Source organism: Brienomyrus brachyistius, unplaced genomic scaffold (assembly GCF_023856365.1).
Source record: "Brienomyrus brachyistius isolate T26 unplaced genomic scaffold, BBRACH_0.4 scaffold57, whole genome shotgun sequence".
Taxonomy (NCBI): domain Eukaryota; kingdom Metazoa; phylum Chordata; class Actinopteri; order Osteoglossiformes; family Mormyridae; genus Brienomyrus; species Brienomyrus brachyistius.
The window spans coordinates 9015-34134 of NW_026042332.1; the positions used below are offsets into that span (position 1 = coordinate 9015).

General features: G+C 50.0%; 1 protein-coding gene across 3 annotated transcripts in view; it reads right to left on the reverse strand.

The window, feature by feature from the left end:
- Positions 1 to 7253: 7253 nt before the first annotated feature.
- Positions 7254 to 25120, reverse strand: part of gtdc1 (glycosyltransferase-like domain containing 1) — a 57253-nt gene continuing 39386 nt past the window's right edge. For 2 of the 3 annotated variants that reach the window (XM_049001278.1, XM_049001280.1), the window contains exons 6-10: positions 19339 to 19448; positions 17570 to 17714; positions 13815 to 13885; positions 13252 to 13343; positions 7254 to 7409 (exon numbers count right to left, since the gene is read on the reverse strand). In XM_049001278.1, the coding sequence (XP_048857235.1) occupies positions 7326 to 7409; positions 13252 to 13343; positions 13815 to 13885; positions 17570 to 17714; positions 19339 to 19448 (502 nt within the window). In that variant the 3' untranslated portion in view covers positions 7254 to 7325. The remainder of the gene's footprint in view (positions 7410 to 13251; positions 13344 to 13814; positions 13886 to 17569; positions 17715 to 19338; positions 19449 to 25120) is intronic. The other variant, XM_049001279.1, reaches the window with a different exon arrangement.

A 25120-nucleotide genomic window follows, 5' to 3' on the forward strand; every position in this document is an offset into this window, starting at 1 on the left:
GGTGCCTTTGTTGTGCTTCAAGGCCTCTCCCCTCTCTGTGAGAAAGGCCAATAACTGCTAATTACGAACGGCAGTTAATTACAAAAGGCAGCGGTTGCACAGCCCCCCCCCCCCTCCGCCCTCCCCATACAGATGGGCCAGGGAAGCCCCCCCCCCATATGGACAAGTTAGTGAGGACACCCCCCTGCCACAGACCGCTAACCTGCAGCCGAGATAAACGGGCAGCCGTAGCTTCCTGAGAGACAGATACACCTCAGATGCACAAACGCAGAGTCTAAGTCTGCATTTCAAGTTTTGGCCGGGAACAGGGAAATTATGGCCTTTTCCAAATTAATATGCAAATTTTCCTCTAGCGTGCCTTAAACCCAAACCCCAAAGACTTGCATTCTGAAAGACCATGACCTCACTGGTGTGGCACATGGGAGTATGCGGTGGGCGGAGGCCACCGAGATTCGGCCCAAATGCCGAGAGGTGGCACGGAGCGTATCACCGAGCGCGGGTTGGATCCAGCATCCCACTAGACCTGCTGGCAGCCAAGGAAGTTTGGAACTTTAAGCTAATTAATGCACCTCAGAATATGAAATACGGAGGCATGTAATAATTAGAGCGACAGCATGATGTCCTAACGGGCTCTGCTGCTCAGACACCCCCCTGGTCAGAGGGTCAGGTTTTAATCAGTCTCTTTCAGAAATGAGAGCTTTCAAGGGCTTTTGAAGAGCCCCCATTCAGAAGCCACCAAGAGGCCCGGAATCATCCATGGGAGGCCAGAAGGCAAGGCACAGCAGCACACTCCCTGCTAGCTAGAGGGTGGAGCCAGGGCCTCATGCGGGAGCGGCCAAGCTGCTGAGGAGCAGAGCCGGGGTGGCCATGTGGGAGTGCCCGAGCTGCTGGGGAGCAGAGCCAGGGTGGCCATGTGGGAGTGCCCGAGCTGCTGGGGAGCAGAGCCGGGGTGGACATGTGGGAGTGCCCGAGCTGCTGGGGAGCAGAGCCGGGGTGGACATGTGGGAGTGCCCGAGCAGCTGTGGGTCAGAACCATGTGGGACAATTTCTGCACCACATAAAACCACAACATTAACCGGTCACCCACCATGAAGAAGTATGGCTACCATGATCAACCATGTGACATCAGCAGTGGGTGTGGAAGACATGTGACATAGGGATGGGCTGCGAACAAGGCTGAATGATGTCGATATGAAAAACCAGGCAGAGAAAAACCATATATGACCCCTGTGAAGGAATCCAGGCAAACGGGTAGCCTTTGGGAAAGATCTGCCAGGAAAGCTTAAGCCTTGCCTATTTAAGGGAGGAGGGAGGTAGGGGAGAGTGGTGTACGGGTACCAGCGCAAATGGGGCATGGGGGGCAGTCCCAGGCCAACCGGAGTGGAGTAAAACATGAAGCCCCGAAGCCCCCACGAAAAAAGCCACAAAGAAACAGTCATAAATATACACCTGCACACGCACAGACATCTTCAACGGTGTCTCTGATTCAAAAAGCAAGGATTTCCCCATCATAAAGGAGGCAGAGTGTATCTAGGTGAAGACGAGGTGTGGTCTGTGTGAGTTACCCGCTCCCGCATGTCTGGCGTCACGCCTCATTCAAGGCCTCCATAGCCGCCCCGGTGAGGTAGCTCCGCCCACCGTGTCTTACATGGCTGATTCACAGCCTAATACCGAGCTAATGCCTTTAATTTAATGTCTGCAGTTGCTGTAATTGGTATAATATCACAGTGCAATATATTACAGGGGCGGCAACGTTAGGCACTAAATTGAAATTTTAAAGTGAACGGCAGAATGTGTGTGTGCGCACGCGGGGCCGGGTGCCCTATTAGTCGTGGTTTTCCAGTGGCGGGGGTCCTATCTGACGCGGTTTTCCAGTGAGGAGAGCCCTATTGGACGTGGTTTCCAGTAAGGGGAGACCTTTTGGATGTGGTTTCCAGTGAAGGGAGCCCTATTGGACTTGTTTTTCCAGTGAGGAGAGCCATATTGGATGCAATTTTCCAGTGAGGGGAGCCCTATTGGACATGGTTTCCAGTGAGGGGAGACCTATTGGACGCAGTTTCCAGTGAGGAGAGCCCTATTAGACATGTTTTTCCAGTGAGGAGAGCCATATTGGATGAGATTTTTCAGTGAGGGGAGCCCTATTGGACACGGTGTTACAGTGAGGGCAGCCCTTTTGGACGTGGTTTCCAGTGAGGGGAGCCCTATTGGACGTGGTTTCCTGTAAGGGGAGACCTATTGGATGCAGTTTCCAGTGAAGTAAGCCCTATTGGACGTGAGTTTCCAGTGAGGAGAGCCATATTGGATGCGGTTTTCCAGTGAAGGGAGCCCTATTGGATGCGGTTTTACAGTGAGGGGAGCCCTATTGGATGCGGTTTCCAGTGAAGGAAGCCCTATTGGACACAGTTTTGCAGTGTGGGGAGCCGTATTGTATGCGATTTTCCAATGAGGGGAGCCCTATTGGACGCGGTTTTACAGTGAAGGGAGCCCTATTGGACACGGTTTTACAGTGAGGGGAGCCCTATTGGATGTGGTTTTCCGGTGAGGGGAGCCCTATTGGATGCAATTTTTCAGTGAGGGGAACCCTATTGGATGCGGTTTTACAGTGCGGGGAGCAGTATTGGATGCGGTTTTCCAGTGAGGGGAGCCCTATTGGACACGGTTTTCCAGTGAGGGGAGGACAGGTGTTGAATGGACTGCAGGTCCCTTTGCTAAGTTCTTGTGTGCCACAGGTACCCAGGTAGCAGGAACACGGCGGGATTCCCTCATTGACTTGCCATTCGCCATCAGAGGCACGCTGAGTCACCACCGTATGGGGGAGGTTACACAGCAGTATTCCACACCCAAAGGGTTACAGTAAGTGCACAGAATAAATGCCTGAGACTTGCTCTGACGTAAAGCTTTGCTCTCATCTATATGTATCCGTGTGTCTTTAAAAGGAGAACATGATGAGATATTTGAAAACTTACACATTCCAAAATACCTGTTCTTGTACTTGGAAAATAAAGTTTCATTTCATTTAGGATCACACTGCCCGAAAAACCAAGTCACACTTTAACATGACATTCTCTGCTCTAAGAAGCCAGCAGCCATTTCAGTCCTGATTATATAAATATCAAACATGTCGAGAGATGCAGAGCATTTGCCTTGTTATTGAGTTGTTGACTGTGAAAAAGATTAAAGCTGCACGTCAGCTGCGATGAACCGGCGAACATTTCGGGGGCCTCGTTCCAGACGGTTAGTTAATCTCTAACAAAATACATGCACAACTGTTGTGAAAACAGTAAATCCTGGACCCTTACAGCAGGTTTAAAGACTGAACGGGTGCGATTATTACCGTTATTATAATTGAATTATTTGGCAGATGCTGGTGTCCCAAGCAACAGGGCGTAAACATAATGGAATTATACAATTAGTAAATACACCTCCCCCCGCACCACTTACACAGTGCAGGGAGGAGAATGGAATGAACGGCTTATTCTCACCCCCCCGCCTCCCGTAACTCTGAGGGTGGGGCTCCCGCCTCCCTTCATTCACAGTAAAGATGTATTTCTGACGGTACGCCGGATTTCCTTGAGTGGTTATGCTCTGAAATGGATTTGTCTTTCTTACAGGTACATTGGACTGTGTTCGCTTCCGCATAACCCATCATACTCCTCTTTAAGGCACTCACATACATTTAGAGGGGAGAGTGAAGGGTGAGGTCTGAGGGCGGGGAAGGAGGAGGGGATTAAGGGCCTTGCTGAAGGGCTCAACCGATCACCGAACATGGGATTCAAACCGTCAACCTCCCGATGAAAGGCGCAGACACCCCTGCATGGTGAGCCCTAGTGCTTTGAGGTGAGCAACAGAGGTTCTCTGGTGCCCTAAATTGAGATTCGTTCTCTGGTTTCTTGTCGTAACTGCTAGGTGAGGGATCACTCACAGTGTTGGGGGGCTGCCACCCCTTGTTTGCCAGGCGTTGAGGAGAACGCACCTGTCTCTATGGCCACGAGCTGCATTATCAGGAGGGGTGGGGGAACCAGCACGGCGGCCGGGCCATGTCAGAGCAAAGCAGACTCCTTCACCGCCCCTCCACGGTTCCTGGCGATGGCCATGCCGTCATTGAGGGGAGGGGGCATTGAGGTGGGGTCACACTGGCGGTGGGAGGGCAGGTGGGCGAGCCGCCTAAACAGGCGGGGCTAACCCATCACCGCGCATGCGGATCTTTCTTGCGGAGCGCCGGAAAACAGATGGAAAACTCTCATCCATGGCGTGCCTGTGGAATTCCGGTCCAGGGAAAGTGACATCAGAGCGTGACTGCCAACATGTCTGCAATGGCGCCCCCTAGAGCATGTGACTGTAACAGCAGCCGTTAGTGAGCAAAGGTACTCAGCCTACCTGAGGTGTCCCTAGTGCGCTGCATGAAGAACGAGATGTGTATGGCAAGAGTAACAAACAGATTCAGTGGAGAAGTGCAGGGAGGGTACTGTCTTACCCCGCTAAAAACAGATAATGTGCTTTGCAAAGCTGCATCGTACTCAGCACAGCTCAACAGGCAGTGCATTAGCCTAGTTCGCAGAATTTATGTTCCATGCAGAGGAATTTTAATACGTCGCCCTGCAATTTTTTAAACCAAAGGTGGGGTCACTGTTTTGCTTGGGATAACTTGCTGGTTCTATAGTCCCTTCCAGACATTCTGCATCTCACCAAGACACCCCCTTAATATTTTTACACCCCTCAAACTTCTGGAAATTTTTAACTGCTCCAGAAAGTGTCACACGTAACCGATAACTGTTGGATCTCAAATGCCCTGCAGCAACTTTAAACAATAAATAAAATGTGAAAAAAAGGCAGAGAAGAAGAAGCATGAATTCGGCGTCCATTAATAACGGCTGGCACCAGCGACGCAGAGATCAAAACGAACTTTTCCCACATCTGCTCCGAGATCACCAGCACACGTGTGGCGTCGCAGGGAAAATTCCAGCCTGGATGTACTTCACATGGAATTCCGTGGAGCCAAGAGCCCGACTGTGACACAATAACCCGGCCCGTTAAATGTTCCGGGGTCGGACTTTACCCGCTCCAGGCTGCATGAGCGAAAGCTTGGCCCCTATTGCTCTTAAGAAGAGAACAAAGTCTTCCTGCTTTGTGGTATGAGCACAGCAGAAGCGCGTATAGAGTATAAACTGCTATTTCAATGTACCGTAGTGGAAATCCAGGAAAATACTGGAAAGACTCAATCACTAGGTGGACTGTCACTAAAAATAAACAAAGCATTTTAAACAATAATAAAAAAAAACTGAACAATATTTTGAGTCAATGTAATTAAAAAAATAGGTTTGAATATTTTATTTGGAAAAGGAATACAAAACCTTTTTTTAAGTACGCTTTCAGAACAATTCAAGAACAGTGATGCTGATATTCCGGGAAAGTTTTGGAAAGTTCGAGACGCAGGGCAGAGAGCCAGGGCGAGGTGCGGGCCGAACTGCGGCATCATCAGGCTCGCTCGGGGGACAATGGTAGCACTATTAGTTATGTGAACGACGCGGAGTGCTGCCTTGGTAACGGCGTCGCACCACTCCTGTGCACTGGCGCGATCCGGCGGTAATGTGCCACAGCGACGGTACCATGCTGCCCCTACACAGAATCCCTAATTACAGATTAGAGGCAACCAAAGCCTGCAATACAGCTTCCATGTGTCAGCTGACGTGGGGCACGGAGTGAACAAAGGGAGTGAGCCCCCCCCTTCCCATCTGCGAGAATGTAAAATGCATTAGATAGCGGCTGCGAGTAGGCAGGTGTGCCCGGGGCCACATCGCAGCTGTGCTCTCGATTGAGTAGGAGGACAGTTTGAGATGCACCCAGAGGCCGCAGTAACCTCGGCAGGGCTATTAATACAATCTCTACACAAACGGCACCTACAAAATGCCAAATCGCACATTAACCATCTCCGTCTACCCCCCCCCCCCCCCCCGTGTGTCTGTACACGCTGTGTGATGTGTGTGTGTATACGATACAACAAGCAGGTCAGAGAAAGAGCCAGAGGGCGTAGTAACCGGGATAACGGAGCACAATGCTGGTGTCGGGGGGTTACGCAGTGTGGGGGCAGGGGACTGGAAGGTGCGGGGGACTCGCTACTTATGAGATGCTGGGCCGTGATTCGCCAGTGACACTCAATCCAGTTTGTGGACATGCTTTGTGTGGGTCCCCCCTCCCGCATACAGATGTTTAACCTGAAACATGGAGCCTAAGACAGCATCACGGAACATGGACATGGGGGGGGCTTAGTACCGCTTTTTTATTTTTCCCCCAAATCGGATCCTAAATTCCAACGTGGTGAGATCTCATTGTTCAAAATAAAATGGGACTGTGGAGTGGGGGGTAGGGGGCTTGATCAGCCCCCGACCAGTGAAGACGTCACAAGACACACAGGATAGCGCCCTCCTAATGTGCCACAGTGACACACAGAGCAGCCAATTACAGCTCGCTGGCTGTCCCAGTCCTCCGCCGGGGGTGCGATGCATCCTGGGTGGGTATACACACACACGTCAGTTCCCATTTCAGCAGACAGGTGGCGCCGTGTTGTAGGGCCCTGAGCGGCTCTGAATTACAGCTGTTTATCTTCCAGCTTTCTTCTAGATTAATGAAATGTAAATGTGACATGGTGAATCATGTGAGTACCTGCCAGGCCCTTATTAATACCTCCGCTTAAACACCCAAGCACTGAAATGTGTGGTGGGGGAGGGGGACTGGGGATCACCTCATGCCTGGAAAACAATTCATGGATGACTGCCCAATTAGACGAGGAGCATGAGTGCTGGAGGAGGCCGCGGCAATAACCTGGCAACCCGGACGGCATGCAGGCAGGCGGGCCAGCCAATGGCATGTGTGTGAAGGTGGGGCCTGAGCCAGGGCGGCTGGGTTGGGGTGGGGATTCCAGCAACGTGCTCCCCCAGTAGAGAGAAGAACAGCACGACGGAGCGGAAATTCAATGTGGCATTGCATATGGGACGCATAAGAGCGGCTGAACAGCGGCGTGTGAGCAGGAGCCGGGCAGCCATCTTAAGGTCGAGGCGGGTCTGCGTTTCATTTGCCCCGGGGGGGGTGGGGGTACAGCCACAGGTTTGCGGCAGATGGTGCAGTGTCAGCCATGACAGGCAGTCTGCACATTTCCGATCCTCTCCTCCAACCGTCCCCCCATCTGACACCCCGGCCCACCCCCCTACTCCCCCGGTTCTCTCTGATCAGGTAAATATGACCATGCTCCGGGAAGTTATGTAGATTCTGTCTGGGGCTGGAAACTCGACGACTCCATTCCCCCCCCCCGCTCGCCCGCCCAGCCCCCATCACCGATCTTCGCTGGTGGAGTCTGCCAGGACAGAGATGAAGCTGGACTGGAGGGTGCTCCAGGAGAACAGACCAGTGTCCACCTGAGGGGGGGGGCAAGGACAGCGAGGTCAGCAACATAGAGACAAACAAAACGCACATATGACGCAGTTATAACGTATCTGTGATACCGAGAACTGCCACGAAAAGGTGGATGACTCTGTACTGGCACACAGACTGATAGGCCATTAAAGTAATTAATATGTTTACAGCAGACACCTCCATGCACACTTGACAGAACCAAATAAAGAACAATGTTTTTTTGTTATTTTTAATTAGACGTCGATTAGTAGGTATTTGTCAGGATAAGCTCTAGACGCCCTTGAAAAAGTCAAAGCTTTTGGCTAATGTGCACTTCAGCATCGAATCTATGCAGAGCTTAAGCTTGGTGCCTCTGTCACTCTGAAATTACACCGACAAAGTGCAATTAGGCTGAGTGTGGGGGCCTTTAAGTTTTGTTAAAACATTTTTACTATGCCATAGCAAACAAATCTTAGGAAGATTTGCAATTTTAATGATTGTTACTTTTCACGATTACCCAGCATATGTTTAAAAATAAAATCAGTTTAATGTTTTCCTCCGCTGCTTTTGCATGAGCCCTGCATACGTTCTCCGAGACAATCAGAATCATCTTTGTCCTTGCTGTCTAGATCATAGACTGGTTTGTGGGAAATTTATTCATCTTGAAGTCAATTTGAACTTTTTTTGCTTCAGAAATATCACAATACTTATCGCAAAGAAATCACATCGCGATATCTGAAATATTCCAATGTAATACTGCCCATGGCTGCAATTGTGTTTCTTAAGAGTGTGAATGGCAGCAACCATGGCAAAAACAGCAGGCTTGAAATGAGCTAAACACAACTTGTCCCACACTAAAATTCCCACCAGCTGGAAACAAACACCAACAACATTCCTGGGGAGGTGCGTGTAGGGTAGGTGGTTACTCTGTACCTACAGCATGGATTCTATTCAGAAGTACAAGTCAGCCTTTATAGATGGCTCTGTGACAGTAACTGGGACTGTAACACAATCAAAAACTCCGGACAGTGTTGAGGTCAGTGCAGACGCCGTGGCTGACGACCGGAGGGGCCCAGATTGGCCCCGGATGGGCACCGTGAGCTGGCAGCCGGGCATATGCAGGGAGTATCTGCTCTCCCCATGCCGTGTGGGTGATGTGAAGGTTCCCTGGGAGCTGGCATGCGGAATTCCTTGTAGGGAGCTGGGGAGTAACATAAGCCCTCACACGTGACTCTGAACGGCGCCCCAGGGGCGGCAGGTCCCACTGTGATGCGGGGTGGGGTGGAACCAGCCGGTCGACCTATCAGGAGACGACCACCATGCGGGACCTTAAATCAAAGCCGGGAGGTGGCAAAACAGGAATCTGCTTAAAATGGGGAAGGGGCATAAAGCTGACTCTTACTGATGTGGGAGGGGGAAAGGGGGTGGCTATAAAGCTGACATACTGAGGTGAGGGGGGCATAAAGCTGACTCTTACTGGGTGAGGGGGGCTGTAAAGCTGACTCTTACTGGGTGAGGGGGGCATAAAGCTGACTCTTACTGGGTGAGGGGGGCTGTAAAGCTGACTCTTACTGGGTGAGGGGGGCATAAAGCTGACTCTTACTGGGTGAGGGGGGCTGTAAAGCTGACTCTTACTGGGTGAGGGGGGCTGTAAAGCTGACTCTTACTGGGTGAGGGGGGCTGTAAAGCTGACTCTTACTGGGTGAGGGGTTGTAAAGCTGACTCTTACTGAGGTGAGGGGGGGCTGTAAAGCTGACTCTTACTGGGGGGGCATAAAGCTGACTCTTACTGAGTGAGGGGCTATAAAGCTGACTTACTGAGGTGAGGGGGGCATAAAGCTGACTCTTACTGGGTGAGGGGGGCTGTAAAGCTGACTCTTACTGGGTGAGGGGGGCATAAAGCTGACTCTTACTGGGTGAGGGGGGCTGTAAAGCTGACTCTTACTGGGTGAGGGGGGCATAAAGCTGACTCTTACTGGGTGAGGGGGGCTGTAAAGCTGACTCTTACTGGGTGAGGGGGGCTGTAAAGCTGACTCTTACTGGGTGAGGGGCTGTAAAGCTGACTCTTACTGGGTGAGGGGTTGTAAAGCTGACTCTTACTGAGGTGAGGGGGGGCTGTAAAGCTGACTCTTACTGGGGGGGCATAAAGCTGACTTACTGAGGTGAGGGGCTGTAAAGCTGACTCTTACTGAGGTGAGGGGGGCTGTAAAGCTGACTCTTACTGGGTGAGGGGGCTGTAAAGCTGACTCTTACTGAGGTGAGGGGGGCTGTAAAGCTGACTCTTACTGGGTGAGGGGTTGTAAAGCTGACTCTTACTGAGGTGAGGGGGGGCTGTAAAGCTGACTCTTACTGGGGGGGCATAAAGCTGACTTACTGAGGTGAGGGGGGCATAAAGCTGACTCTTACTGGGTGAGGGGTTGTAAAGCTGACTCTTACTGAGGTGAGGGGGGCTGTAAAGCTGACTCTTACTGGGTGAGGGGGCTGTAAAGCTGACTCTTACTGGGTGAGGGGTTGTAAAGCTGACTCTTACTGAGGTGAGGGGGGCTGTAAAGCTGACTCTTACTGGGTGAGGGGTTGTAAAGCTGACTCTTACTGAGGTGAGGGGGGGCTGTAAAGCTGACTCTTACTGGGGGGGCATAAAGCTGACTCTTACTGAGTGAGGGGCTGTAAAGCTGACTCTTACTGAGTGAGGGGGCTGTAAAGCTGACTCTTACTGGGTGAGGGGGGCTGTAAAGCTGACTCTTACTGGGTGAGGGGGGCTGTAAAGCTGACTCTTACTGGGTGAGGGGGCTGTAAAGCTGACTCTTACTGAGTGAGGGGGCTGTAAAGCTGACTCTTACTGAGTGAGGGGCTGTAAAGCTGACTCTTACTGAGTGAGGGGGCTGTAAAGCTGACTCTTACTGGGTGAGGGGGGCTGTAAAGCTGACTCTTACTGGGTGAGGGGGCTGTAAAGCTGACTCTTACTGGGTGAGGAGTTGTAAAGCTGACTCTTACTGGGTGAGGGGGCTGTAAAGCTGACTCTTACTGGGTGAGGAGATGTAAAGCTGACTCTTACTGGGTGAGGAGTTGTAAAGCTGACTCTTACTGGGTGAGGGGGCTGTAAAGCTGACTCTTACTGGGTGAGGAGATGTAAAGCTGACTCTTACTGGGTGAGGGGGCTGTAAAGCTGACTCTTACTGGGTCACTTGACCTCATTAAAGCGGCGTTTAAATACCTATGCAAGATGCCATACTCCTGGAGCAAAGCAATACACCTTTCTGAGTCAAAAAAATATATAACTAAATATACAGTTACCAAAGCGTGGAAGCCGACAAGCTCTTCTGGAACGTATTTGATTAACGAGGCTGTGATTGGCTATAGACTGAGATCAGCAATAGACTGAATTCACCGGGAACTATACCACAGTCAGTAGTGAATGACCTGACCGCTACAGAATTCACTGGAAACTAGTTCTTGGTCGGTAGGAAGCGGCCTGCACAGCTACAGAATTCACTGGAAACTAGTTCTTGGTCGGTAGGAAGCGGCCTGCACAGCTACAGAATTCACTGGAAACTAGTTCTTGGTCGGTAGGAAGCGGCCTGCACAGCTACAGAATTCACTGGAAACTAGTTCTTGGTCGGTAGGAAGTGGCCTGCACAGCTACAGAATTCACTGGAACCTGGATCTCAGCCAGCAGGGAGTGGCCTGCTTAGTCTCAGAATTCACCGGAAAGCTCTCGTCGGTGTCCCTGATTGCCCGGTGCCTTATGTTCTTCTGGAAGCCACAAGGTGGCGCTGGCCCAGCCCCGTGTTTATTGTGACGCCATGCAGGGGCCCGCGGACCAGCCTGCTAAGGCACCGCTGCGAACACACAGTAATGGTCACGCATACAGGGCACGACTTCCACCATCATACTTTTGACTATAATGCTTCCTATCAGATTAAATTAGATCTAAGTTTTCGTTATGTATTATACACACACACCGTAAACGCAAAGCTTTCAGGCCTCAGGCTACATGTAGCTAAAAACAGACGTTCATTTACAATTGGCTGGGCAGCATTATTTGTGCGTCTGTTGCGGCCCCGCGCTCCCCCACAATACTATTGCGATTTGGCCTCATTTTGCAGCAGCAGCGGTGGCAGCAGCCAGGCAAAAATGCGATGAAGCACTAATTCCCTCTTGCTGGCGTTTCTCGTACCTATTTTTCGAGAGTGATCAATTATTTAGCCATCAGCTGCTGACCCGCCCGTGTTCCCAGGCTCCTCCTCCTTACAGCCTCCCGTTACAGTGCGCCACCTACATTTGACTCCCCTCGAACCCAAGCAAAGCAAGCGGCCTGCTCCATTTGCCTGCCTGCTCCTTCCTCATACAAAGCTAAGACTGCAGTTACCAGGCTGAATCCCGACAAACTTTTCTGAATACACTAAACCTACATCTATCTGCTCCTATATCTCTCTCCTACACTGAGTGAGGGTCACATGACAGCGACTTTTTAATGCGATGGGCGATTAACTTAGCAGGGTGATTTTAGGAGATTAACGGCTGGTACTGCTAACAGTAACCGGTCACGATTTAACCTTAACCCCTAAGCACGATAACGTAATAAAACGGAGCGCACATATAGTCAGACACTATCAGGAGAAGCTGCGTCACTCTGGTAAAAATCTTTAAGGGAAACTGCAAAGGCATCACTGCTTTGCTCACGCTCTGATTTCACACTGTCAGCAAACTGTAAAACGCTAGTAAATTTAATTGTGCTCATTTCTTACGCCAACCCCCCTGAATAAGTCCTGGATCTGCCATTGCGCCCGTTTTATTTGGGTCTTCTGTTCTAATTAAGAATAAAGCCTTAAAAATAAAAATTTACGATAATATTTAAGATCAACCTGAAGTTACGTCAATGTAGCGACGGATCCAGTGGTGTTTTTTATTATTTTTTAAGTGAACGGCCATAACTCTCGGAAGGTCTTGTAAGAAAGCCGAGGGTCCTCACTTCGAACCAAAGAGCTCTCAGACCATTGGGTCTAACCATTTCCACACCAGCCTGGTGCCTTTGTGTAGGACTGAGTATAGAGGAGGGTTAAGGCTTCCAACCAAACACCAGCCACATTAACCTCCGAAACTGCAGCCATCGGCACCTTTTAAACAGCCAGACATTTCCACTCCCAGTCCAGGGATCGACATTTTAGTGTAATACTCGAATCCCGACGCCGTCTGAAGTCCGGCTGCGTGACATCGACGCCGCCCCAACCAACACCACCCCTCACCGAAGGTCCGCATCCCCCTCCCTCAGAACGTTCCATTACAGTTAAATATTTTTGGACAATTCACTGCGGGATGGCTTCCAAACTCCTCATTCATTAGATCCGTATCCCCCGGACGGCGCCACGGAAGTAGGACGTGAGTCTCTGATGGAGGACTGCTCGCTGGTAAATGGGATCAGAGAATTACTAATCTGCCCCATAGCTAGTGCCTGAACCTCTAATCCTGAGCGGCTGACACAGGAGTCAGACCTGATTATTTGTTACGTGCTAATTGGAGGAATCCTCCTGTCTGCATTGAGCTCCTTAAAATAAAATCAAGCTTCTGAATACTCATACTTGAAATGCTACTAATGTTACAGCACCAACACTCAGAACGATACACCATCAAAATTTAAGAAAATGTTACATGATTTATTTTTTCCAAAAATGACTGGCAAAGAGGGATTCCATCAGCCCAATTTATCTTTTTCACTGACGTACCAGAAAAAAAGTCCTTATCTTCTTTTATTTTTCCCTTTATAATTCACCGTTGCTCCCGTCACATTCACAGAGAGTCGCAACTTGATCGCTGCGCCCCTCCTTACAGGGTGTAGGGGGCCGTCTGGCAGTGGTGCGACACCCACCTTAACACGATGTCTCCTCGGCCGGTCTGGCCTCCTGCAGAAGTCTCTCAGTCTCTTACGGAGTTGCTCAGGTGTGGCGTACAGATACTCAGCTAGAGAAAGAAGCAAAACACATACATATTTCATGAAACAAAAACCTCAAAGCTGAACCCAGATATTAGTCACTTCAGTAATTAAAAATGCATATTGCTCTGTGCCACGCTGTACATTATTAAAGCGTGATTTTTCCAAGTTACCTCACCTCAAAAGGATTTTTAATGTAAAACAGACTCTTCCCAGTGACTGCATGCACGCCCTCACCTCCTTGGGGTAAATTAACTATCTTGTACCAAATAAATACTAAACACTTATATATGCAGACTTACAGTGCTTATAGCTCTTTTAAGCAACAGAACAGTAAAAAAGAAAAGTACCTGAAAGCACGCATAATTATTGAAGAAGCGGTAGTCATACTTGCCTTTTTGCACTCTATTTCGAGTGATGGAAATTTAGACTTTTCGAAATAAACAAAACAGACACACTACGCTAGTGGATATGTTGATGACACGTATTGCGGTATTTACCAGGGAATATCTCGGGATAGACCAGTGCTTTCGGGCATAGGGGATAGCACCCGCAGTGAACTGCTTCTAACCTGAAATGAGAGAGGTGGTTAGCGTTCCCTCCTAGAGGCATTTAAGGGGGGGGGGGGGGGGTGACCAGTAAACAGGGGCTGTGCCAGCCAAGCCGTTTCACACACACATAAAAACAAGTGGAGCGGATCGTGGCAGCAGTCTCCCTTCACCTTCGCCGAGAAACTCCAACCAAAACGGACTCTGTGGGAGAACCAAAGCCGTTCCACTCTGTCTCCGCATTCTGGCAGAGCGAGCCGGGACCATGTCCTGCCTGTGACGAGGCAATGATGTTTATGCAGAAGGAGGCGATGTGGACACCAAAATCTGGTCTCCATTAACAGCCGGGGCTAAAAAAAAAACGCTAGACTGTAAAGGCCCTATTAAGAAAGTGGCACGTGTCATCTTTCGAAGATTTCTGCAGCTTCGAAAGAAAGTTAATGTTTTAAATAAAAGTATTTTATTGCATGCATTTCATGTTCATTCTGCTTTTCAAATTGCAGAATGCAAAAATATGCAAAAAAAAGTGTTCAAAAATACATAGTAAATTAAGTCGTCAAATTGCAGAATAACAGAAGAATTGGGGTTTTAATAAATGGTTAAATTGCAAGATAAAAGTAGCGTGTGATTTTGGAGTCAGCGAACATCCAGAGCGGCCGGACCATAGATCTACCGTGAGATTCGAACCTACGGACAGGGGCCTAGATCCTCAAGCCACAGGTCTCCATGCCACCTCCGTAAATGGCACTAAGCACATCATTGGAAATGCAGCACAGGTGACAGAGCTACGGCAAAGAAAAACCGCAGCTAGTGTCCCCACTCAGAACGCATCTGCGCCCTCGGTCTGCAGCCAGTTTACAAGGAGAACATCTCCGAAGCAGAAGAGGCAGAGGCAGCCTCATTAAAAACACAACAAAAATAGCCTGTGACACATCATTTTCTTTATTTCTGGGGGGATTCAAACTAACTTCAGTACCTCCACACACACCCCATTTTCAAGGCTCCTTTTAGGCTCTTAATTATACGGCGCATAAAACCCCCCGAATGAATATGCAGCCGGTGCAGGCGGGCATCTCTCATGCTACAACACAAATTAGTGGAGAGAACTGCAAGACGGGGCTACATTTCGCTACATTTCTAATTATTTGTGGATGCAGACGAGCACACAAAACGACCGCCACTGGGATGCAGCCGAATTGTTCTCTGCGATAAAAAGGCTGACTGCGCTCTGTACGGCTTACTTCCACAGGAAACCTTTTCCTCGTCTTTTTTGTGCAATTACTCTCAGAAAAACAGCGTACCTCGCATGATCCATTAAATCCAAAATAGGATTCTAATTGATCTCCAGTCAAAACGGCCAGACAATGTCTGCTCCCCTCAACTTAATACATTGTTGTCGGGATCTATGAAGCTTAATATCAAGTCCTATTCACTTCAAGGGCCATAAATTGTGTGTGTGTGTGTGTGTGTGTGTGTGTCTGCGTGCGCAAATAGTTATGGGGCTTTTGATTCTAAATATAATTAGCTGATAATTTTGTTTGGCTGAGTTACTATCACTGGAGGGCTTTGAGAGAGGCCCTGCTCACATTATTCAGCAATAATGAATCAGACAGGTTAAATTTTGCCGTAATGAGCCCCAGGTCCGACCGCGACACCTCAGCCAGCTTCTCCAGGCACCACCCCTCTCAGGAGCGAAAGCACGGCTCGGAAAAATTTTTTAAAAAAAGGAAAAAGGTGGAGTGTGACCGCAAGCAGTAACGAAGAAGAGCCACTACAAAGAGGTGATTAAAATAGGGCCCCTTTAAATCAGTCCCTAATTAAATGGGTATGCTAATGCTGTCATGCTTAGCAGACAGAATTAAAATTACTTACTGTAGAATGCACACCACGCTTTTATTAACATGACGTATTAAGTATTTACATCCAATTCTGCTTTTGCACTCGTGCTCCAGTGATGTGCTTTTTATGACGCTGTCCTGTCAGAACTTCATATCACGATATTCTAGAATATTCTAAGGGACACCAGTCACGGGGGTCCGTTTCTTGTCATCTTTGGCCCGACTCCCCCAGGAATCATACCCCCCAAGCAGGGTGGGTGGGCGAGCCACTGTCATCTGGGCAGCAGGGAGGTGGGGATCAAAGGCGGGTCGTGGCTGGTGAGCACTTGGCAAGCAGACGCCCCCCCCTCCCCCTCCCCCTCCCCCCCACTGCCCTGGCCCACCCTCCCTGAGTCTCCTCAAAAGGATGCCATATTTCCCATGCAGGAGAGCACACACCTCAGCCTGGAGGCCCCACCTCTGTCTGCCAGGGCGGGGCCAATCAAGCCAATTAAAGCCATTTTCACATTTATTAGTTAGACTCTCAGCCCAGAAGATGACCCCCCTACACCCCCCCCCCCCCCCCCCCCGACACGGTAATGACACCAGAATTCATAGACTGCAGCTTCTGCCCCCAAGAAAAGCAGAGTGGAGGTGGAGCAGACATTCAGGGGGGGGCTAGATCCTGATGTGGAACTGGTGTGTCAACAGAAAGGTGACGCGTCAGGCGGCCTTTCCGTGACGGCGTGTGACCTGGAGGTTTACTGCTCCCATAAGCCATCATTTACCCCACTGCCCAGCTCTGTATGCGTACAACATCCAGGCACTTGAACCCATGACCTTGTGGATGTCATGGGGAATAGTGTGACGTAACCTGACTCTGACCCAGAACTCAAACCTGTGACCTTACGGGTATCAGAGGGAACGGCATGGCGTACCCTGAGTCTGACCCAGGACTCAAACCCATGACCTTGAGGGTATCAGAGGGAATAGCATGGCGTTTCAGTCAGACCAAGGACTGAAACCTGTGACCTTGTGGGTGTCACCCGGGAATGACATAGTATACCCTGAGTATGACCTGGGATTCGAACCCATGACCTTGCAAGCATCTTCCCTCGCTGGCATCTGTTGCCCCAGCATGCTGCTCTTGATGGATCTATCCATGGGGGGGCACATCGGATCCCAAGCCCATTGTGCAAAGCAGCTAATTACGCCACATTGTGAGGTGGGGCTCCGGCTGGGGGCCCACAGGGACACTCGCATACAGAGGAATCCAGTTCCCATTATCCCGTGACCTGGATTCAGACTCAAAGCCAGCGGGTGACAGTGGGAGGGGCCACGGAAGGGGGGGACTCAAGACCTTGCTGGTGCACACCGCAACGTACACCTAGATCAGACATGCACCCCCGCACACACACACTCATGCATGCATAGGCGCACACACACACCATCGCCCCGGAGCCTCGAGAGCTGCCGCGTCTGGGGAGGGAGGCTTTGCAGCCTCCCCAGTAATTAAACGCTGAGAGGAGCCATGGAGAGGGAATGCTGGGTAAGTCGCCAGGGAGCGTAATCCTGCGGAGGCGCCAGAGCAGAGTGACACCGCCCTGCCACCGGGGGCGCCAACCGGCACGAGAGGCCCCATGAAACAGCCTGCAAGGCACCTACGGCGGCCCGGCACTTTCTCCTGATTACCCTACACACCTGTGCACTGCGGGACGGTGAGGAGAACAACCACAAAGCAGGCAAAGGGGATCGCTAACAGCGGGTGGACACCAGGGAAAACTCCACGTCTTATCAGCTTGCCGATAGACCATCATTAAGCAAAAGACGGGAACAGAAGGATGGAGGGGAGCCTGGCGGGGCAGGAACCCGCGAGCGGGAGGGACTCACATGGCCACGCCAAAGAACTCGTGCCGGGCGGTGGAGACGACGACGTCGGCCTGGCAGAGAACCGCCAGGTACTGCTCTCTGCTGGACAGGAAACCCCAATGCAGCACACGGGCGGCCAGCAACTCCCGGGCACTGGAGAAGACGTCTAGGAGGGGAGAGATGGGGAGAGAGCAAGCGAGTGAGTGAGGGATGGGCAGGCGGGCGGACAGACAGAGGAGGGGAACGGCCAGCAATGCATTGTGGCACCAGGACGGCCCTCGGAAGTTCAGCTTATTTAGTCGCCGTCAGTTTCTTAATGAACTTTATGCCGTTGTTTCCTTGTATATTCAAGGTGAAGGAGCAGAACGGTGAACGGAGATGCAGAAATGCGCTGACGGAGCCGCCGCCCCCCCGCCCAAGCGGCCGACCACGAGCAGGAACCGGCCAGCCAGAGCCTGTTTCATAGAAGTCGCTTAGCAGACACTGGGACAAAATGGACTGTAAAGTTCGTTAGATGAAAATATTAAAAAAGAATTAAGCTAATGGAGATGGAATTAAAAGAAATGAGGCAACAAACACATCACACCAAGAATGGCATCGGCATGACAGCCGCGATTCCTTAATGACGGAATACGCGGGGAAAAATTAAATGGCATTCCGTGCTTAAATTTCTTTGAAAAGTAATGATCTGTGAACGATGTTCACTCCAGGCGGGGGTGCTGGGGGGGGGGGGGGTTGAGAGTGTCAGGGAATAACTAAGGGAGGGGTCCCATCGGAATAGAGGGGTTCTGGAGACTCCCTCATCCAAGGGGCAGGGAGGAGGAGAACGGACAACATGGCCGCCCCCCCACGGACCGACCGAGCCATCCTGAAAGAGGCCACGTACCAAGCGGCTACACAGGGTGTACACACCGGCAAGGAGAAATCAATACGGTGCACCTATTAAGAAAATCAAACTAGATTAAAATGGTTTAAATGTAATTACCTTTCGAGTAATCTTAACTGTAATTCTTAAATATGACTTAAATTTACGGCCGCACTTCCTACAAGTTTATGCTGCTATAAAACTCAATATTCCAATATACGAGAGTACACTTCCTGGGCGGGGTACGGATGCAGACAGTGGACGGGTTGGGCCCGGGCCACGCGGTATTAATTAATGAATGCGGCGTCAGAGATATCTGCGTGCACCCGGAGACATTATAACATCATCAACCACTCTAATGGGGGGTGTATTTTATAAAAAACCATAAAATTTGTCCTTAGCACTGAGCGTATTGGTCTGCCAGGTGAACCCAACCTCTACAACTTATTAATATAGAAGGAATTTACTAAATTATATGTCACTCTGCTCATCATTACTGCTGCATGCTGGTGTAAATATATTTGAGTTATTAAAACCCCTAAAAATGAATAAATGTCTGTCAGCTGTGCGGGCAGCTTTTTTGGGGATCGTCTCAAAGAGAGAACTCGGTGTATCGGAACACGCTCTCTAAGATGCCGATTGTGGAAAATGAGCAGAATCCGGGATTGGAGAAGGCCCTTTCCGTGCTGGGAATCCGTCTCTTCGGGGAAGAATGCCAGGCGACAGAGGAGGCTCTCTGCCAATAATTGGGTCCAACAGACTCACTCGGAGGAAAACAGGCACTGGCTTCTCAGCGCCGTCTTTAAGAACCATCCATTATTTCCACACAGTGGAACAACCAGCCTCCCAGAACATTAGAAACCCCAAAACGCTCAATTAAAAATAAATTTAAAGCGTACGCCCTCGTGCTCGAACCCCCTCGTACCTGGGACCTCGGTGAATGTCTCGCCGAGGACGGACACTTGAAAGCTCAGTCCCTCCTCCTTCAGCTTCAGGAGCGTCGTGAAGAAGAGCTCGGGGTCTTTGTCGTGCTCCCTTGGAACAAAACAAATAGAATTTGGCTCTTTTGATTGGGTGGCCCCGACGCACGGCGGCAGTGGGCGGGCGGCAGCCGCGTCCTACAAGCTGGAGAGGCATCCGACTCCACTGTCAAGGTCGGCTTCTCCAACTCTGCATTGAAGTAGCTAAACATCTGAGAGAAGCCGGGCCTTAAGAGGATCCAGCCCAACTTTCCCCCACGACATCGTTACTTACGCTGAAGATTTTACGGAATAATTCATCATACCCCTTACCCATAACCCCCCCACCGCCTCTCAATTACTATTTTATGGCAGGTGCCGCGTTACACTGCTCTGCTGCTATCATTATTGACGCGACATTCCTGTCATTCCTGCATACAGCGACCAGCACCTGCTGCGTGTTCGTTGTCCATCACGTCGACACCCAGAGCTCTCCGAGTGCGTAGTGGAAACCTCGCTGTCCCCCTCCCCCCCAACTCCTTGCTCCAGCGGCCAGAAGGAAGACAAGACCGCTGGCTTGTGCTCATCCATTGTTGCCTCCGAATGCGTCTCCGGAAAGCCGTGTCCGTTTTCCCCCCTTGTGTTCCCATGTACGCCGTGACGGCTTCGTCGTGTACAGGCCTCCTCTCTGGCCTGTCAGCGTCCATCCCGCCAGAGTGTCGCTGTGGGTCAGGACCAATCGCGGCGCTGCTGCTGAAGTCCGCGGCCAATCATGGATGGGGACACCCACGTTATTTACTGCCTTCACCTTGAGTTTATATGACAATGGCTTGCTTTAGGCTAGAATCCTGAGGCTAGCATCGCCCACAGCACAGAAGCGAGCAGAAGAAAACTCATCCGGGATTGGACATGGACTTCACCAGCAGTGATGCGATTGGTCCTGGTTCACAGTCTTAGATTAAGATAACTCATAACCCATCTCCCACACACTTGCTTAAAACTTTCCATCACCATTGTCTTCGTTCTTTTAAATTAGGACTGATGAGGACACAGTTACCCTGTAAAAGCAGGACCTCTGCCATCTCCAGTTCCAGGGCAGCTTCAAGTCCACATTTTTCTAGCAGCCTTCCCAACAAAGCCGACCCACACCCCGTAAAGGTCGGGCAACAAAAACAGATGTACCGGCCGTTAAAGTTATACAGGCACATAATAAACACAACCAGTTTTAATTAGCATACGTACAATACTTTTCATCTTTACCGCCTAACCAGTGATGAAATTAATTGAAGACTTTACCACAACAGCCATTTAAGAATCTAATTAGAGTTCCCAAATTATTGACTTAATTTCAAGGTGATCTAGGGATATGAATCACCAAGAAAGAGACATGATCCAGTTATTTCAACCTTAAACTACAAAAACAACAGCAGAGGTTTTATTTTGAGGTGGCAAAGCAATGCAGCTTCCAAAACCCAACGCTGGAAGCGGCCTCATCCAAAAGGACTGCACTGAGACTTGAAATTTAAAATCAGTTTTGACTGATAAATTAGTGTCTCTAGAGATATTATATGAAAGATGGGGAAGAAAGAGTATTGTAATATGAGCTGCAGTATGTATGACGTTTTCATAAAATCATCACCCAGGAACAGTGCGGAGCAGCCATTTTATTTACTGCTATATATGTGATGTATCGCCAGTTCAAGGCATCTCTGTGATGGGAGCCCGTGGTGAACTCATATTCAGGCGAGGAAATTTCCTTTTTTCGTTTACTCTGACGGCTCCAATTAGCAGCGAGCTAAAGCCCTCAGCAGACTGGGGAGGGATAGCGGGAAGGGTGGGCGAACACGAGCGCCTTCGAGGGGCGGACTCTCGTGGCGATGTCAGCCGGCAGAACTGCGACCCTCGCTCTCGAAAAAACATTCCCATTGTTTACGGGTCGGTGTTTTCCATTAAATAAAAAAGAAAAGCACGAGATCCCTCACGGAGAAATGTAACGATAAAACGATCCTCCTTGTTCCAGAAGAGCCGAGGGCTGAACTATGGCATTAGGATATCAAGACAGAAAGATAATATGTTAGATTAAATATGTATGGGGAAATTAGGGTATCTCAAGCATTATATCATTTGAATTCAAATCACTCCATCAGAGGACAATGTCTCATTACAGGGCAAGGGAAATTAGTAGATTAAAAACACTATCACACTTGCAGATGATATAGATAATTTGGTTCTTGAATTTTAAAGTTCTTAACACAGTATTAAAAAGGCGGCGATACAGTACCTAACGGTGCACTAAATTAGGTGCAGAATATGTAAGATAATAAAAGATCCTATCGTTCTGTAATGGTGGGGGCACATTAAGCTTTTGTACAAGATCTAAGACGCCTGTCAGCCAGTGTGTTCAATCACCAAAGATTTGTTACCTCATTTATTTACGTAATTATGTCTCCATGTATGCATTTTAATAAACGTAATAAACGGTTTTCTCACTGCTTAAGCCGCGGTGGTGATGATGGTGGTGGGGGGGTGGGAGCACACTGCACCCGCCCCCCCCCCTCCCCCCACTAATGAGGATCCGTGGGCAGGATTTACCTTTGCCTGAATGATGAGTGGTAAACGGTTGGATTTTAACCGGCAAGGCCAATTATCTGCTCCCCCTGCAATGCTTTGCAATGTTTCAATGGCCAAACACACGGCCGGCAGGGGCTAGGGGGGGCTAGGGGGTAACTGGGAGAGCGGGAAGGTTACAAAGATCATGCAGAAGCTATACTCCGATACTCAGCTGATTCTCAGACAGAGAGGGCGAGGAAGTAACTGGGAGAGCGGGACGGTTACAAAAGTCATGAAGAAGCGATAAACCAATATTCACTTCTATACCCAGAGAATACTCAGGCAACGTTGGTAAAGCAGAACTAGGAGAGCAGAAAGGCGATGAATGTCATGTACAAGCTATACTCAGCAATATTCAGCTGATGGGACTGAGGCTGTAACCGGAAAATGAGAAGGTGACAAAAGTTATGCAGAAACTATAAACAGCGATACTGCGGGGGCGGGGGTTCAGCTTGCCCCCCCATTTAAAGTCGAATCCCCCCGCAGGGGTTGGTTTTCTGGGCCTTTCCGCCATGTGTGCTTTGCTAACATTCCCTTGTTTTTGTTGTCTTTCAGAGAGTCACTCCCGTCGGTCGTGTAAGACGTATATTATATCCTGGTGAAATGCATGGATTTCTTGGCTGAAGGTGAAAGCTCTGCGTTACGGCTTAATGTCATTGTGTAGCGGGGGCTCTGAGGGCGGAGCCTGGCCCGGACGCACCGCCCTGTCCACGTAGAGCATGTGGAATGGAGGCTCTGAGGGCGGGGTCTGGCCCAGAAGCACCGCCCTGTCTATGTAGAGAGTGTGGAGGGGGGCTCTGAGGGCGGAGTCCGGCCTGGACGCACCTCCCTGTCCATGTAGAGAGTGTGGAGTGGGGGCTCTGAGGGCGGGGTCTGGCCCGGAGGCATCGCCCTGTCTATGTAGAGAGTGTGGAGTGGGGGCTCTGAGGGCGGGGCCTGGCCCGGACGCACCGCCCTGTCCATGTAGAGAGTGTGGAGTGGGGGCTCTGAGGGTGGAGCCCGGCCCGGACGCACCGCCCTGTCCATGTAGAGAGTGTGGAGTGGGGGGTCTGAGGGTGGAGCCCGGCCCGGACGCACCGCCCTGTCTATGTAGAGAGAGCGATGCGTAGGTGAGGCATTAGCTAAGATTATTTCTTTCCATTTCCGCGGCTCTTATTCGCCTGTTTCCCTGTGGAAAAGCAGATTTCTGATCTCATGATTCCCTTCTTAATTTTGATACCCTTCTCGCTCATCATCCAGGCGTTAGGATGTCCTCCCCCTCCCTGAAATAATAGACCCCCCGCCCAGGAAGACAAGGCGACCACAGGGATGACAGTAAACCGGCTTCTTTTCCTCGCGATTAATTGGAGTATGGCCATGTGAGTACGTGATAACACACTCTTTTTTTTTTCCTCTGACGAGAAAAAGGGAGGTTAATTAATGTAAGAGCTGCGTTCATTGGAGATGCAGAATTTACTGTGCCCCCCACCCATCTCCCTCCTAACAGCCCCCCCCCCATCCTGCCTTAACAGCCTTGATTCCGCACTAACGACCCAGTTCTTTTAATGAGCGGCATTAACCCCTGGCTACAGTCGCCCAGGCCCTAATTGTCAAAGCAGGCAGGAGCCACCAGCAGGTACAGCAACCATCCGCATGGGTCACACTAATAAACAAACCATCTGCATGGGGTCCCAGGCACCTCCCAGTCCTTTGGTCAAATCGCTCTTGTTATTATTTTTATTATTATTATTATTTATATATATATTTTATTTTTTTATGAAGTGTCTCCCAGCTGGCATATCGGCGCCGTGGCCCCACCCAGTGTGCCCACACCGCAGAGGGCGCCCCGCCCCAGCCGAATAAAACAATAATTAGAAAACGAATCTGCTCTGGAACCTGAGAACTCATTAGAATACATTTTTAAAGCAAGAGAGGCTGGATCTTTTTACTGAAAAAGAAGAGAAAAAAAAACTATGATTAAAAATTCCCCTTTATGTTTCACCCAAGAGGTGTGTTTTAAAATTCAAACACTATTTACGATAAAGTACAACATACTACATTTAATAACAAGATTCGAAAGTATAGACACATAATTAAAAAGACAGTAAATCCCAGGAAAAGCTGCTGGTTTTAATAACCAAAGCCCAAATAGGACGGAACTGGACAGCTTAAATTAAAGAAGAGAGGGGAGAAAAAAAGTCACAGCCCTGAGAGCGTGTGGAAGGCTGTTTAAGGGATAACGGGAGATTTTAACAAGGTTACGATGGCAGCCAAAGAGAAGTCAGTGGCCAGTTAACATGAACGGGGCTGGATGCAAAGCGAGAAGGAACACGGTCAGCGGACAGAGAGGGACGCCCCATATGCATTACTGGGGGGAGAACAGCCTTTGGGGGGGGCTGCCCAAGTGTCCTTTAAACCAGGCAATGTGGGTTTCGAAGTACAGCTCGCCGGCTCATTCCAGAGGTGGATTGGGGGGGGCGGGGGGTGGCACTGCAGTAGACATGACAGAGGTTTAGGGTTGGGGGGGGGGGTCACTCACGCCGCCAAAGACTGGATCACAAGCCAGAGGCCAACAGGTGTGCTGTTTGCAAACAAACACTCACAGCTTCAGAGGGCAGCGGGAAGAATCCCCCCCCCACAGTGCACCATTAAGGTGTTCACACTTACAAACACTGCACTGGGACAGAGACACAGAGCGGATGAGTGTGAGCAGGGCAAGACGACTGCAGCCTACTGGGGAAAAACTAGCAGAAAGCATGAGGCAGGAAGTCGGCTTTCACATGTGACATAACCAAACATGCAGTGCTTTAAGTGCCATTAACCCACACTGTCCAGTCCCATCAAACAAAGCCCACATTCAACACAGGCAATAAAATACCCCATAACACACACACCACTCAGTAAAATTTAAAAAAAAAAACCAAAAACAACTGAATACCTTTGCTAACCCCTGTGATTTTATGTAGTACAGGGATCATGCTTGTAACACCCCCACACCACTGCCCGCCTATCTGCCGTCTGCACAGGTTACAGACAGTAATCCCAGCCGCCTGCGGAGGGGGGGGCTTCACCAACATGGTGTGGAACACCCGGTATTGCCGCTAATCTTCCCGCATCTCCAGGCTAGCCGTGACAGATGGTTACAGGCACACAATAGCA